The 17537-nt window shown below is 40.0% G+C and overlaps 1 protein-coding gene across 1 annotated transcript; it reads right to left on the bottom strand.

The window, feature by feature from the left end:
* Positions 1–1093: 1093 nt before the first annotated feature.
* Positions 1094–15529, bottom strand: gpr17 (G protein-coupled receptor 17). Its single transcript, XM_041791718.1, has 2 exons — positions 15375–15529; positions 1094–5130 (listed from the first exon to the last, which is right to left on the bottom strand). The coding sequence occupies exon 2, from the start codon at positions 5120–5122 to the stop codon at positions 4106–4108; it is 1017 nt and encodes a 338-aa protein (XP_041647652.1). The 5' UTR covers positions 5123–5130; positions 15375–15529; the 3' UTR covers positions 1094–4105.
* Positions 15530–17537: the final 2008 nt, after the last annotated feature.

Raw genomic sequence — 17537 nt, 5'->3', positions numbered from 1 at the left:
AAAAAAAAAACCCAAAAAACAAAAATAACCCTCTTAAATGTCAAAGTGGAAACACATTTCTGCAAGTAATGTCAGTAAGATAAAAATATGTAGGTAAAATAAGTGATTGCATAAATGTTCACCCCCTTTCAAGTGACTCAAACCCAGAACCAGCCACTTGGTGCCAGTAGTCTCACAATTTGTGAACTGGGATTGCCCGAGTGTAGTGCATGTGTCTCAAGTGATTGTAGTATAAAGACACCTATGTCTGGTAGGTCCAGTTCCTGGTAATAAGTATTCCTGGCTTCTATTACACCATGAAGACAAAAGAACACTCCAAGCAAATCAGAGAAAAGGTTATTGAAAAGTGTAAATCAGGGGCTGGATACAAAAAAATGTCAAAGGCACTAAACATCCCATCAAGATGCACTTTATTATACAGAACTAATAGAACTAAAAGAGAGAACTAATAATAACTGCTAATTCTAATCTTACATTGTTTTCTGTTTTCTATCATGCTTGTTTTCTATCAAAGCTGTTCCTGCTAATTTTTCACATATTGCCACCATCTTCAATAAAATTATAACCATTTCCTACAAAATAGGAGTGGCCACAACTGCTATAAATGTGCCTATCGTTTGTTGTTTTGTTGTTTCTCTTGTCCCTCTACTCATCCAGCTTTTCTCCATCCTATCCCTCCTTCTAGTCCTTTCCAACCCCAGTGCAGCTTCAGCAGAGAGCTGTCAGCATGAGTCTGGTCTGTTCGACAGCCCTGCTCTATAACAGGGGAGGTTTATGTCGCCACTATAACAGGACTAAATACTGCTAGTGCTTTAATCATGGTGATTAACACCAGCCAACTATAAAAGGCCATAACAGAGAGAACAGTCTAGACCTGCCCTCTTTGTAAAGTTTCTTAAGATAACTTAAGTTATGTAGTGGAGCTATACAAACAAAGATTGACTGATTGGTTGAAGATGTGGATTAAATTTTTGTTTAAAGGAAATATATATATGAAATTTAAAAGGAAGAATCCCTCACCAAGTCTTGTAAATGATGTATTTCAGTCTATAAAATGGCATTTTTACAGTAATTTTCATACACTTTGACTCAGTAAAAAACAAAACACACTTATAATTTAGTAACAGCAACAGTGCAAGAGCATTAAACAGAAAATAAAAATAAATGCATAGCGTAAAAGAGTTAGGAACATAGAAATAATGCATATATGTACAGTAAAGATTTGTCTAGCAAAGGCAAAGTCAACATGATACACGCATCTTCAAGAGATGTGTAAAAGCCATTGACAAACTCATACAAAAAACTAGACTTCAAATACAAACAGGACTCTTAGAAAACTGGCATAAGTTTACTCCTATCCCACAATAATGTGCTTAGTATATACAAGTAAATATCACCATAACAAACCCAATAATACAGCATGTAACAACATTTTCACCAAAATGAGTATATTTAACTTAAGTTGTTCATTTGAATGAGATATTCAGTCACAAATTTGTTAATGTAAAGCAAACATCTACAGATGCGTTGTTGTCTGTGATATTTTGCATCGTTTACACTGCAGTAATAATTATGATTATGGTTTAAGTTAAAATCAGAGTTTGGTGTTGGCATGCTAACTTTTGCTAATTACCTCTTAAATTAAGGTCATCACCAGGGGCCTAAAATATAGTCCTGATATGTGGGCATCAAATATGAGGTACACATCTAAAATCTTACTTTCAATGATTAAAACATGTTTTGAATTTGAAGAAGGGGCAAAAAGTGCATAAAATAGCATCTAAACAGACATTAATAGTTCTTTAGGAGGACCCTGGCCCCAAATGAAAGGTTCAAATCCCTCAAAAAGCCTTAAATATCTTTATATCTATTAAATTATACCGAGATGGATGCTCAAAGACATACTGAAACAATAAAAGGTTGATTACTGTGTGGTAAAATGGCATTCAAGTCATGAAAATGTATAACTTGTAGCAGGAGAACGGATATAGACTACTAGACTATTTTATTCTGTTTTCTATTCTGAAGTTCCACCTGGCCTAGAGACGTTCAAATATTATGATGTGATGAGTTGTGATGCTCTTGTAAGAGTTGGTGAAGTCCTGTTGGGTATTTGAGTATCAGATGCAAGTGTATCCTGTAGTCTGGGAAGAGATACTTCTAAATATTCTGTTGGTGAGCTATGATTGCTTTAAGCCAAATGGGGAATAGGCTTATCTTTGCCTGGAACCTCCATATGACTAAAAGCACCACAGTTAATGAGACACTGATATGTTGTTAAAGAAACAGTAAAGGGTTTGACTATGCAGAATTAATCTATTGCAACATCTTTATTAGTGCATTAGTGTCGTCAGCTTTAGCGCATGAAAGAAGAGGAAGTGGCCACATTAATGTCATCCATTGATTTGTGGCCTTTTGTTTAAAGCCTTGAGTTGGATTTTGGCTGTTGCAGTCTTGCTTTTTGGAGCCCTAAGGGGCCATATTTGGCTTAGAAGCTGGACATACTACACCTCTGTTGTTGTCGATAGTTTCCTATGGAAGTTTCTAGTCACAAACAGGCTTTAGCAGCTGTTTAACTCTTAGGAAAGCCTGACAATAGCAGTTAAGGCTGCAAAGCCATTAGGGGAAAAGCAACTCCCTTGCTGTAATCAGTCCATTAGACAGAGTACAGATTTAAGGCACTTCAACATTGTCTTTACCTTGAAACCAACATGCTTCTGTGAACTTCAGAGTGTATAAAGGGTGTGGTATTCAGCGAACAGGGTCACAAATCAAGAAATGAGACAAATTAAAATCTTTAACATAAATATTTACAACTTCAGCTCCATCCAGTCAATAGTCTTTGCCATGTTTCAAACTGGACTTGCTGGTGGAGACGCCAAAAGTTCACTGATGCATAGAGAGCAAACAAACAAACCAAAAAAAAACAAGTCTGTATTAAAAACGACATAATAAAGTCAACAAATGAGCAGTAATCAAATCTAGTATAGGATATAATATACTTATAGCAAACATACAACTTTGTACATGGTACATTTAACATAAACAGGAAGCCTGTAGGGAATGGAGTAAGAAGTGCAGTCTCCATCTTGGGTTTCTGGAAAATGTATGTTTTAGGACCTGCATTTTCTGCTGTTGAAAGCTCTTGATGGTAACAGGTGGTAGGGTCTTGTAGACTTTTACGGCAGGAGCTACTCTGTTCTTTAGAATAAATAAAAATGGTGCTAAAACCAACATGATGACAGCTAATAACTGGGCAAAGACTACATAAGAACTTAAGACCAGTTCAGACCAAACGTTTGTGACGCTACAAGGCCAATTTAGAACGTCACTGGCAACGGTTGCATTTGTCCCAAATGAGCCGTCATAGCTCGAATCAGGTCATCAATGATGTTACCTGCAATTAGCTTAGCAGAAAGGTAGTTGCAAGATATTGCAAGCAGGAAATGGGAATCTCGTTTTGAAAGCCTAAATGGCAACAAATATTTGTTCATTTAGAGGTACCGTGTAAAAACTAAAATTCTCAGTAGATATGGTCAATACAAGAAAGAGCTGGCAAAACTTTTTTGTGTTCAGACACATATGGATACAAAAACAGTGAGAAACTGGGACAGTGTTTGTTTTTGCTGTAGTAATGCAGTGTCTCACCTCCTCACAGCGGTGTGAACTGGTCAGCTTTAAGAACGTTGCAGAGTGGCCTGTCACAGGCAACGTTAGACTCGTCTCGTCGCAAATCTTTGGTCTGAAATTGGCATGTGTCTTTCACGTCAAGGTCAAACTTCATATTGTTAGCATGATTGTAGCCTGATCTGGCAGTTTTAGGGTTTAAGGAGCTATAAGCCCTGAAAATTAGTTGTTTTATCCTGTGTAGTGTCATAGAGAACCACAACCAAGGCCATATCTTAAAAGTTTTGACAGAAAATCCACTGTTGCCACTGTTGTAAGCTCTTATTGCCCTCAGGGCCCCTGTGCAGGTCTGGTGGACCAAGACTTGAATCAAAGGTAAGGGAACTCATTCTGAAAGCTGGTATCTGATAGTCACGCAGGGTTTAGCTTGTGCTGCATGAAACGGCAATGCCAAAGATCAAGTTTCAGTTTCTCTTCCTCAAAACTCTGACTTGGCGCTCACAGAGCTCTCATGAGTTCCCTTTAACTCCCCGCTTGTTGCCCCTGAAACACCCGCCCTATCTTTGCAGAATAATCGCATTAGAGTGCCACGGAACTTCTCTGCTCCAAACAGGTAAACCAGCGGGTCCATGGTGCCGTTCAGGCAGGTGAGAGAGGAGGTGAGGCGGTTGGCCAAGCTCAGACCTCTGCGTGTTTGGCAGGAGATGTCGGGATGGTTGTAGCCCAGGATAAACGTGGCCCTGCTCACGTGATAAGGCAGGAAACAGACCACGTAGATGAGCATGACTAAACCAATGGTGCGCAGAGCCCTCATTTTGAGCGCCGGTTCTAGCCTGGAGCCTTGGCGCAGGCTGTGAATGATGAGGAGGTAACAGGACAAGGTGGCAAGGAAAGGTGGGGTAAAGGCCACTGCCAGTGAGATGAGTGCATTGCGCGTGGCCTTCTCTCTGTACAGCTGCAAACACACCGTCACGCCGTCCACCTCTGCAGTCTGGTGAGTGATCAGCAGCGGCGCCATTGAGACTGTAACCAGGGCCCACAGAGAGAAGCTGATAATATGAGCATAGCGAGCACGGCGGACCTTCAGCGACCTCACGGCGTGAACTACAGCCAGGTAGCGATCCCCGGCCACACAAGCCAGGAAGTACAAACTGGCGTACATGTTGACATAAAACAAGAAGCCAGCCACTCTGCAGGGCACCTCACCAAAGGGCCAGTGACCTCCAGTGAGGTGGTAGGTGGCCCTCAGGGGGAGGATGATCACGTAGGATAAGTCTGCCACAGCCAGGTGAATCAGGAAGATGTTAGCTGGAGAGGAAGAGCCTCGCTGATGGAAGAAGATCCAGAGAGCGAGGCTGTTACCGTTCAGAGCCAGAAAGAAAACCAGGATATAGAAGCAGCCAAACAAGGTGTTTTCTGTCATTGAGTCCATGGAGCAGCTCTCTGACGACTGATTGGACAGCAGGAAGGGCAGTTCTGTTGTAGCAGACTCCATTCTGGAGGCTGAAAAAAAAACACACATTCTTAATTTACCCACAAAGTACTCCTCAAATAAAGAAGAAACAACTGACTGTATACAGGATGGGTGAAATAACCATGGATTCACCCTGGTTTGCTTAGTAGGAGCCGACTGACTGTTTAATCTCCATTCATCCTTTCACTCGTTAATAATCACTCACCTTTTTCCTGCTCTGTTTCCTGCTTTGGTAAAGACATATTCTCATTTCAATTCTGACCTAATCCTTTTCTGACACAACCTCTCTCAATCCAGCTGTCATTTTTTAAAAATCTGTCTCCTCTCCTCTGCAGTCAGTCTCCAAGTCATCTCATCTGTGTTTGGGTCAAGTTCCTCAGAAGTCACGCCTCATCTTATCCCACTCCATCACCACCACCAGTGTCTAGATCCATAGGAGGATATCCTATCCTGCTGTCGGCTTCACTACCCCTTCAAGTTCATCACAATAGAGTCTAATCGCCAAAGGCATCTCAAATTTTTAAATATTTCCAAACTTTAAAATTAATCATTGTTCAACTCATATTAAGCATCTCTGATTAAAGTTATATCATATTGTACAAGCAATTCATGCTTTCACTCAGCTTTCATATATTGAAACAAGATGCTGGGCAGCATGTTGGTCCAGTGGTTAGGACGAGAATTGTGCAAACAAAATTTCCAAATCAACATCTCAATTCAAGATAAAGTACAGAAAAATCAATTGCCTATATTGCTTGTAATAGGGAAAATATCTATATTAGTTACCTTACGTGATTGGCAGGGTTTGTTAGTTTGTTAGTTAGTTTGTTAGCAACATAACTCAAAAAGTTATGGATGGATTTTGATGATATTTTCAGGAAATATCAGAAATGCCAAGAAATTAGACATACATTTAATAAGATATCCTTTTTTTGGGGGGGGGGGGGGGGGGGCAGAATTCCTCAAGCCACAAAGTGAGTTACTGTCATATCAACTGTGTATTTCTCCATTGAACTGTCTCTGTGAGACTATGGCTCTGCAAAACTGTATGTGCTATATAATGATCAGTCATACAACAAATCAGTCAATCTGCATTTGTAAAATGCCAAATCATAATTGAAGTTATCTTAGGACTCTTTACAAAGAGGGCAGATTCAGCCTGCATTTTTGGATGTATTATAAAGACCCAATGCTAATCACCATTAGCTCAGCACTAGCAATATTTAGTATCATTACAGCAGCAAGGACACCCTTCCCTTTAATGGGCAGGAGTCTCAAGAAGAACCACAGCCATCTGCCAAAGTCGTGCTTGGGTTTGAAAGGAGTAGTGTGGGTAGGGGATGGAGGAAAAGCAGATAGAGGGATAAGAGAAACAACAAAACAACATGAAAGATAAGTCCATGGCTATCATGGCCATAAACTTATATTCCATTTTGTAGGATATGGCTACAGTTTCAATAATGATGGTAGTAATATATGAAGAATTAGCAATAAGAACCATGGTTGATAATAAAAAAGAAAAAGAAAAATGCAATATTAGCATTAGCAGTCAGGATGATGTGATGATAAATCAGTGCTCAACCCGGTTAGGGGCAGCAATGTGAGTGCAGGCAAGAGGGGGACTGGAGAAGGGAGGTGAGCATGCCTCAGTACAGCAGGGGACAACTGGACTTAGAGTGAGTGTTGCCTTAGTGGCTTAGTTTGAACTATTTTGGTCAGAAATGACTTTCTAACACTGCCATTGTTGCAATGATTACTGAGAGGAACAGTTGCATCGCTTATCCATCATTTTGTACTCTGCTTGTGCTTGTGCATGAGCGATCATGCAGGGCCAGGGAAGAGTACCTTGCTTGAGCACGGTACAGAGGACCCTCACTGGTCAAAAAAGCTGGACTTTGGGGGTCAGACATGCTTTGGCCTTGTAGGGATTGTCTGGTGTGATTTCACCCTGAGGCTACTTCTTTAACCTCTTTGGACAAAGCAGCAGATCTTTAATGTTGACTGGGCTTGTGCTGCACATATTTAAGCAGTCTTTGACAGGTTGATTCACTGTTGAGTATTAGCATTCAAAAAGTAAACTACCACAGGGACAGGAAACCTTACCAGCCCACTCCTGTCCACACCGCTCTCTACACACAGAGAAAAAAGGTAGGGAGTGTTTGTCACAGTGCCAGCCCCACAAGGTAACAATAGATGTCAGTGTCCCCGGCTCATGTGTACATGCCCTCTGAGCGGATAATTACATCATCCTGACCATAACAAGTATCCGACTTCCTCTTCTCAGTCTGAAGTCCAGGAAGTCTTAGCCATTACAAATTCACTCTCCTTTTTACTCCACCAGAGTCTGATTGGTCTGAAAGTATTCTTTTATCTAGACTGAATGAAAACTCTCAAGGGCACAGGAAAAAAAAACACCTACCAGCACGCTTTAAAGTAGCCTCTTAATAAGTTACATTTTATGTGCTTAAGAGTCTTCAGCTGACTGAGAAACAGACTGAAATGAATACTAATTTCTTTATGAAACCTAAGAAATGCAAATGAGACCACTGGTGTCAAGACAGATAGTTTCCATGGTTATTTTGGTGCTTATAACCACTGTCACTTTGCAGCTTCAGACAAAGTCAGTTATAGAGGCTACCGAAACATTTTTTTTAGATTTCCCCTGCAAAGTTTTACAATGAGTGCCCTGTAAAAGAAAGAAGGAGCATGTTTATCTAATAGAAAATACAACTTAACATAAACGGGACAAAATCAGTAAAGAAGGAAGAGGTGCAAATGTTATCTTTGGACAGATCTAGCCTCTCACGTCACTAGACTTTAGTCACTTAAATATTGCCTATTCATTGTGGGATATTCACACCTCAGTTATGCCTCATCTGAAATACACACTCCAATCCAAAAAAGTTTGAACATTGTGCAAAATGTGAAAACAAACAACAAAACAAATTACCTGACAAAACCTTCCTGGAAAACCTTCGATATACGGCGTTTGGGAAAGGGCAGAGCCTTTAAAAAAACTCGGAGGGTGATTGGATGAACGTTCTGTCGGCCATATCTTTGCTGTCCAATCAGAGAAACAAAATATCTGACGTCGTTGCCGCTAACGAGGTGCATGTGCGCAGCTACTGCGGAATAAACTCCATATAGAACTGCTTAACGTGAACCATGGTGACTGTAGACATGTCAGTACATGACTTTTGGTCTCAAGAAATGATGGTGTGTAGTTTTCCATTTTGTGAAAGACTGCATGGGCAAATAGCACAACAGTTTATGAAGGTTTGCAACTGCAAGAAACTTTCAACATCTACAGTCCATATTATCAACATCATAACATCATCAACACTATCAAGAGATCAAGAGAATTTGGAGAAATCTATGTATGTAATAACATGAATGCCGTGGACCTTCAGCACTTCAGACAGCACTGCAATAAAAACTGGCATCAGTCTGTGATGATATTACAACATGGGCTTGGTGAATACTCCAGGCTTGGGGGCTTGGACTTGGAGTTCTAGCTACTGAGGCTTTGACTAGGAGGCTGGTTGCTAAGGGTTTGACTGGAAGATCGGCTACTTAGGCTTCAACTGGAAGGTCAGCCACTATGGCTTGGAACTAGGAGGCCTGCTGCTGAGGCTTGGACTGGTAAGTTGGCTGCTGAGGCTTTGACTGGGAGGTCAGCTGCCGTGGCTTGGGCTGGGAGGTCGGCTACTGAGGCTTGGGTTAGGTTAGTTGTTGCTCTAGCTCAGGCTCTGGGGAATTGACAAAATCTAACAGCCATTTGGGCAAAGAATGCTTCAAGCGGGATTTCTCTGGAACCTCTCTTTTAGCTTTACTGAGCACAGCAGCTTTGCACCACACGTGAGTCCTTTATCTTTCCACAGGCCTTATAATGGAATTTAAAAATGTATTACCTCAAAAATGTTATTATCCATGAGTGTTCCTGCTGGGTCCATTAGAGGTCAATTTGTTTTGTGATATGCTATCAAAAGGTTTACACAAAAAGGACCCAAATATAATGGCACAAACAGAAACAAAAATATAGTGGGTGTGATTGGATTCATGTGTGATAAAATACAAGTGTACCAAGTAAGTTCCATCAATGTGGAGGGGAAAACACAAGGTGCAGGAAGACAACCAGAAATCAAACCAAAAGGGAAAAAATACAAAATAACACAGGAAACAAAAACATGGGGAGGGTAGGAACAAAATGAGACCAGAAAGCTAAATTGGGTTTACCACTAAACATATAAGGGAACAACAGAGGCACAATGAATCCCGTCGGACAACAGACAGAAGATAAAAATTATACAACAGAAAATCAAAACCATCACACACCTGTCCCACCTTTTTGGAATGTGTTACAGGAATCAGTTACAAAATGTGTATGTAATGTAATGTTAAAATGCAATAAAGTTTATTAGGTTGGACATTAATCTTGTCTTTGTGCTGTTTTCAACTGTATATAGGTTTAAAAGAATGTGCAAATCACTGTTTTCATTCGCATTGCACAGCGTCCTAACTTTTTTGAAACTGGGGTTTGTAGCATTCCTCATTGGACTGAGCGATTCTTTAAGAAACATTTAGACACACCTCAGAAATGACCACCCACTCATGGATCCCCACAGAAACTCTGGCAAGCTCAGACTGTCCACGCCTTTTAATTTGTTAAAAATTCCTCCTTCAGCCCGACATCTACAAAAACATTACAGGGGCGTGAAGAGAGATACGTTATCGAAGAATGTTTTTCATCAACTTAAGTGTTTGTGGGAGATCCAAAAATAATATCAGACAATTCAGAGAGGATGAACCACTCATCCCACAGTTGTGTCCTATAAGCTGGAGGGAGATTTTCACATGTACAAGGACACTGAAAATGTGTTAATGTTACACAGCTCCAACAAAAAGTGAGAGTGATGTTTTCCATTTTTATTCAACTGGGCTAAATCTCCATTTGACCAGCTCATGGTTCAGACTTTTGTCCCATTATGAATCGGCCAGTTGTAGCCGCGTGGCTCTTTCAGCAATTTAGGCCTGTGAGACCCACAACAGACGACATTTCTCAGCCAAGGCTCAGAGTCAAAGTCCCCAAAAGAAAGAAAGGTTGCAGTCCCAGCAGGGATAACAAACGTGGAGCAGCATGGCTGAATAGAAAAGCCTCCATAAATACGGATCCCTGAGGGATAATCCTAAAGAGAGGAGATCCTGAAATATGCCTTCATCACAATAATCAGTGTAAGCAGATCAGTGCAGGCGTTCATGTGAAGAGTGCTGGCTAAGAGGACGCTAAGCATCCTGGCACCGATCCTTTTCAGAGATTAGTCAGTAACAGTTTGTTAGGACAAAAGTGTGACAGCTGTAATGTGCCAGACCTTTTACTGTTAGAGTAAATACAGTGAAGTAAATGTGATGTAGATGCAGGTGCAGTTAATCTTCCTGATCTTGGTAAAAAGAAGAATGTCTTCATGCCGAGCTGTTTTAACATTTACATGACAAAAGAAAACATACTCATCATTGTTTTACTGCAACCATTTGTGTCATTTACATACAGTTAACACAAAAAATCCCTGATAAGGAGCCAGATTTTAAAGTCAAATTGTATCAAACTGGGTACCTTGGGGTTAATCTGTTTTTCAAAATAATATCATTAATCTATCAACCTATCCCTTTTGACCTCACTAAACAGATTTCCTTCTTTTTAAATTTGCTATACACTATGATAGGATATGATACAATACAATAAGATAAGATACAATATGATGTAATACAAAATGACATGCAATCACACAGTATGATATGAAACAGTAAGATACAATATGATCCGATAAGATGTGATCTGATATGGAGCCTTACAATACCATACCAGTGTTTCAGTGTACCAGTGTAGCTTGTTTACAAAGTTAGCTGATACAGCAGCATGTCCAAACAACCAGAGTTATCTGGGAGCTAGCACTAGGGGAAAGGAGGAAGGACTTCTGAAGCAAAGAGAGGAGTTTTGAGGTTTATTTTCAGTGAATGTAAGTAGGAATATTGATCGCTCAAACCACACAGCTGCAGACGCAGCAGCAAGTTTAGCTAACTAGCCGGACAGGTACCGCTGTCAAACCCATCAACATGTTCGCAGATTGATAGAACATCACTAACCACTCAAACTCAGCGAGAAGCAAAATCACCAGATCAGGAGCTAACCACTTTTCAAAACCATCGTCAAGTCCAGTAAAGTCTTGAGCTGGTGAAATGAAACACTGCATGAAAAACAGATTTTCGACCCCCAGACGGCTGCCGCAAGATCATGCCAGTTTCTGTAGAGTGCAGATTTCCATCTTTCAAACTGATTCAGAAATCACCATCTCAGCAGTTTAATGGAACAGAAGAGACTAACAGACATCCAATGAACTGTACAGAGGACTAACCAGCTCAGAAAACTGAAAAGATTGCCTGTGAGCATGCTGAGTAATCATCTAAAGGTAGGTTTTACTTCACCTGTGATCATCTGTGATAAAATTAGAATTATATTCTACAAACGTGCATGTTTGGGAGTATAGAGGTGATCGTATGGCTTAGTGCTGCTGTCTGTGTTGTCCCACACCTGCTGTTAAAGATTAAATGAGGTTATGAGAGTTATTGTGCAGAGTTGTTGTTTTTCCATAAGTTATTATTACATGCAATTGTAACAGGCCTGCATATTGACTCGTGTAGACTATAATATTGTTGACAATTTCTTTTTTGCATTTTGCTTTCGATGTGCTGTCATCGTTCTGTTGTTTCTTGTGCAGCTATATTGCTTCACACTTAGCGGGCATTGGTGCTCCTCATGGAGCTTATTGTTGGCAAGAAAAAAGAAATATATCCTTTTTATTGTTGTTACAGCTTTCCTATAAATAAGAGTTCAGCCAGTTTGACTTTACTGAATTTTAATAGGCCTAGATTGAGAGAGAGAGAGAAAGAGAGAGAGAGAGAGAGTGTGTGTGTGTGGGTGGGTGTGTGTGTGTGTGAGTGTGAAAGAGGAGGACAAATAGGAGATAAACCCCTCATTTGAAATGCATGAGTCATCTTCTATTTAACAGAAATACGCAAAAGTTCTGTGTCTGAGGCAAAAATTCCAGTCCCTGCAATGTTATAATTTATTATTCATTTAAATGTTGAGCAAAATGAATTCTCACTAGCTTATATGCAACAAAAAATTTACTCACAACAAAGGTTCCAATATAGGTGGCTTTGACAAATTTAGAGTTTATAACAAAGAGAGCAGTGATGATCCACGTAGACCAGCTGATCCTTGCGCAGCTACCACATGCTAGTGTGCTATTATGAGACAGGACTGGTCCGTTAAAAAACTGAATTCTACAGTGCTGTTTGCACTGTACACTGGAAACTGAGAAATACTGTTAGACTAGATGATCAACTGATTCTTTTTTATCACCTCTAAGTCATTTTCTGTGAGCAGTGCTGTTGCTCTCCCTTGCGCCAGGTTTGCCAGGGAGGAGGAGCTGACTTGTTCATACCGTTGAAAATTTAAAAAATATACAAGGGCCCAATTAAGGTGAGCCGCTGGAGGGCCCTGTGGATTTGCATTACGTGGCTGTCTCAGTATATGATATGACACACTATACTATACGATGTGATATGATCCGATGTGGTGCATTATTTTATGCCTCCATACAAAACAATATGAAACAATACGATATGATTTGATAAGCTCTGATACAATATTATACAGTGTTTTATGATAATATGCCATACCAAAGGCAATATACAATACTATTTTGCATTATGTTAAGTTACGTAACGTCACGTTGTTTTAAGTGATGATACATTACGTGACGTTACATTACATTACGTGATGTTACTGAACGACTTTACGTTATGTGACAGTACCTTTGGTATGCCATGTTACATCACAGCACATTACTATATAGCACATTACGGTATAGTACCTAATTGTATGGTAAGTTACATTACACTATGTTATGCTATGTGATAACATGTAACAAAATGCTATGTTATATTCCACTCTTTCATGCTATGTTATGCTATGTGATGCTATGTTATGTTACATTACTTTACACTACGTTACATTACATTATACTATGTTACATTACTCTATGTTCTGTTGCTCTTTGTTAAGTTACTGTACTCTACATTATGTTACTCTATGTATGTCACTATGTTGTGCTATGTTATGTTGTGCAACTTTGCCTTTGGCTACGTTGCCTTGCCATATATTACAATGTGCTATGTAACATTGCACTATGTTACCTTGCGCTGCATAACACTATATAACACTACGTTACTTTACACTGGAGTAGGTTACACCACCTTACGTTACACTGTGATGTGTTAAACTGTAATGCGTTTCACTGTGATGCGTTACACTGTGATGCGTTACACTGCAATGTTTTACACTTTGATGTGTTACACTGTTATGCATTACACTGTGATGTGTTACTCTGTGATGTGTTACACTGCAATACATGCCGTAACACTGCATCATGTTACACTGAATTGCGTTACACTGTGCCACGTTACACTGTGTCAGGTTGCTCTGCATTTGGCTACATTATGTCAGTTATGTTACCCTACTCTTCATTATTTTACACTAGGTTATGTAACATTATGTTACATAATGTCACTTTACCTGGTATTCATTCATAATAGCAGGATCCAGTAAATCTTTGATAATGTATTTGTTGTAATACAATAATAAATCAGGACGACTAAATAAGAAAGACTACAACTAAATAGAAAACGATGGGACTCATGTCATTGTTTCCAGAAATCTGATGCAATTTTGTTCACATTACGCTTATTTATGTCATGCCATGAATGAAATAAATGAGGTCGGCGTGGATGGGGATGTAAAACATATCACTCACAGTAAATCTTTATCTGCCAATCACAACAACATCTACCCGAGGACCAGCAGACTGAGAGACAGTTTCATCCATCAGGCTGTCAGGATGCTGAACTCTCTCCCAGCTCTTCCTCCCTTTCCCTCTCTACTGGCTGTTTTGCACTTTTCTATTTAATGCAAGCTGTTGTTATATTTTGTATATTGATGCTTGTTGTTTTTGTCTATATTCTATTTTTATTGATATTGCACTGCGGATCAGAGAGAAACACAATTTTGATCTTCTATATGTCCTGTACATATTACAGCATTGAAAATAAAATTGACTTTGAATTTGACTACCCAAAAGCAGGTGCTTTTGTCTGTTTGCTTTGGTAGGTAATCACAAGGCATCAACATCAATTTCAAAAAGGAGCTTGAAGATACTTCACAATGGGATGACTGCTGATTAATTGCTATTTGATGTCTATTTATTGTTTATTCACTAAAATAGAAACCTAACTGGCAAATAACTCAGATTTAGATTGAGAAGGAACACAAAACATACTCTTGCAAGGAACTTTTGGTTTGCATGGATTTTGGCAAAGGAACGGCAGTAACTCTTTCTCAATCTCTTTTTTAATCTTACCCCACATTTGTGCAAGCAGGATTTCTGGCAGCAAAATTTAAGGTCTGCAAGTTTTGGTTGTTCAAAAGGTGTAGGATTGCTATTTTGTGTGGAGCAATTTTTGTTGCAAAACTCAAGAGCATACATTCATATTTTGGGAGCATGACTTATTGATGTTGGGCTCAGTTTTTTCTTCAGATTTTACATTAAAACCTGCCTTTGTGCTCAAAGCTGCCTCCTTGTGCTTTGATCTTCTCAGTTTCTGTTTCCTCTCAAATCTTCAGTTACTTGCTAAAATTTTGTCAAGCCGTTCGTCTCTCATTCAGATTGCGTCGACAGTTTTAAGTACAAAGGCAGGTTTTAATGGAAAATTTGAAGAAGAATCTGAGCCCAAAATTCATGTCATGCTCTCAAAATGTTAAAATATACTCTTGAGTTTTGCAACAACAATGACTCCATAGGTTTGCAACTGTAACTTGTTTCACCGTCACCTACACCATGGCAAAAGTTGTCTGCATTGTTGATAAGACTTAATTATGGATCAGTCTTGTTTCTGATGGTCTTGTTTGCTTTTAGGTCGTGAACAGGCATCACTACTAATCTTAATAATAGGTTAGTATGTTTTATAACCAGCTAAAGGCTCTACAAAGGAGCTTCAACTACAACATAAATACGATAAGAAGGTACACTTGTAGGTTCTTGCAGGTTGGTATGTTGGCAAGATTAAGGTTAATAAAATAAGAGAAAAGCACCTGGTATTAAGTCCATCTTTATTGTTTAGCGACTGTGATTCTGAAGAATGAAATTAAGAGTCTTACCCAGGCTTTGGAGCTTAAAGAGGCTGGAGTTCTGCAGGCTGGAGAGGCTGAGATAAAACTTCAGCAACAATGAGCTGTGGAGTGAAGCAGACTGAAGCCTGTGGAGATGGAACGCTGATCTGCAGAGGAACTGACGCTCGGACTCAAAGAATGCTGTCCTCTAACCTCTCGTCTCCTCCTCAAGATGTTCTTGGGAATGAGACTGTTGCTCTTTTTGTGTCTCAACAAATTTGATAACAGGGAGGGAGTCCCGACGGGAGCCTTTCGTTTGAACCCTGACCCCACCCTTTCTCTCTCCATCCCCTTCTCTTCAGAGAGCCACTTGTGCACTCCACAATAGCCTGAGTCAGAATAAGCTGCACATTTAAGCTGCAGGGAGAAGAATGGCATGCCTCAGTCGCAGTGAGTCGTCGGGTATGACTCCATGGAAACCAGGGCCCAGTGGTGGTTCGCTCAGCGCCTTCACTGTGAACTCCCACCCCCCCACTGATGGATAGAAGATGGACAGAGACGTTTATGACTGAATCTCAGAGATGATCTTTTGTAAATGTTGTTGAGTTCTTAAGAGGGCCTCACTCCCTATAGGAGTGAAAAACAAGAGAAGGGAGGGAGGATAGGGGGGACGCTGGGAGCAAACAGAGGCCCTTGTTGGCCCTTTGCCTCCTGGGGGCATCCTGAATTGGAATGCCCAAAATAATCAGTCACATAGCCATCAGACAGATGTGGAGAGAGGTCCCACTGACTGTGGGCGGATAATATTTCTTTTCATAGAGGGCGTTCACAGCTGTGTGTCACACACATCGGCCCTTTCTCTTCTCTGTTTCATCCGCATGCAAATGCTATTCTGTACACTTGAATGAAGCTACTATCTGTGCGGGGCTGTTGAGGAGCTTTAAGATCACTACACTGTTAATTCACTGCCAACTGCTAATTGGGACGGCCCCTCGCTTTTGTTCATCATCTCAGCTCTGTCTGTTGTGCGTCTCGTAACCCTGAAGCAAAAACATGGCTTTGTGTGAGTGTGTGCCATCATAAATATATCATTCTTCAGACTGCCGTGGAGGAGAAACACCCAGCTACTGAATAGATGAGGGAAAACAAGATGTGGCAGTTACAAACCCCTATTAGGGATCAGGAATGGAAAATAACTGATCACTTTAACTCAAATTACTGTAGTTGAGAAGCCTTTTGTGTGCTTGTACTTTTAAAAGTATATTTTAAAATCAGTTATTTTACTTTTACTTCTATTTCGGGGAAGTAGTGCACTTCTTAATTTTTAAAAAGCATCAATAACTGAGTAAAAAATAAAAAAAGGAGGTTCTAGCTTTCTGTTATGACAGAAAAACCGGACAGTCTGGCTTTGATTACACATGATGGTTAGTAGCACAGAATGATTCTACATCACATCCCTAAACAGCTGTAACATTTCACTTTATTTTAAAGGTGTGACTTTACCTGAACATCCCACAATACAGTCTGGCTGCAGTCAGCCTCTCTCAGACACCTGCTCTGCAGACTATGGCTGTCAGACTTTGCCACTGTCAGGACTGATACACATGAGAACTTTCAAAATAAAATCCAATTAAACTTCTGGTTAGAAAAAGGAAGGGCTATCAAAATATGTGAAGGCCTGGGATCTTCAGGATCACACCCCTCCTATCTATGGGTCACTCAAACCCCACCCCCAAAGCCCTGGGGACCCTCCTCCAAGTGTTACTGTTAGGGTTAGGGTTAGCTAAGGTTAGGGTTAGGACTAGGGTTGGAAATTCCGTTTTTTTGCTTACCTGCTAATGTGGCTGGCAGATAAAAAATTCTATTGTCCAATTCTGTTTTATTAGGGCTCTTTATCTAAACTAGCAGAATAATCTAGTGATGTCATTATAATCAAAGCTTTTAGTATTCAAGTAATAGGCAAATGTATAAATGCTGAAACTACAGAATAAAATAATCTTCTTTGACTCATAAAACATTACTTATTCTTCTTTAGATTATTGGATTGTGGCTGTGTAAGGCCTCAAATGCAGCTATGTCCCCAAAAGCCGATTTTAAGTAAACAAGCTTAGATGATGAGAACTGTGGCTACCTCTAAAATCTAAACAGAGTAAGTTAAAGACTGTGATTCAGACTACATTGTTTTCCATCTCTTATCGCTCTGCTGCATGA

Source organism: Cheilinus undulatus, linkage group 7 (genome assembly GCF_018320785.1).
Source record: "Cheilinus undulatus linkage group 7, ASM1832078v1, whole genome shotgun sequence".
Lineage (NCBI taxonomy): Eukaryota > Metazoa > Chordata > Actinopteri > Labriformes > Labridae > Cheilinus > Cheilinus undulatus.
The sequence above is the reverse complement of the archived record's forward strand: the minus strand, read 5'-3'. Positions and strand labels throughout refer to the sequence as shown.

Bases quoted from the DNA above. Each gene is read 5' to 3' on its own strand.
- gpr17 (XM_041791718.1), bottom strand. From the start codon at position 5,122: ATGGAGTCTGCTACAACAGAACTGCCCTTCCTGCTGTCCAATCAGTCG.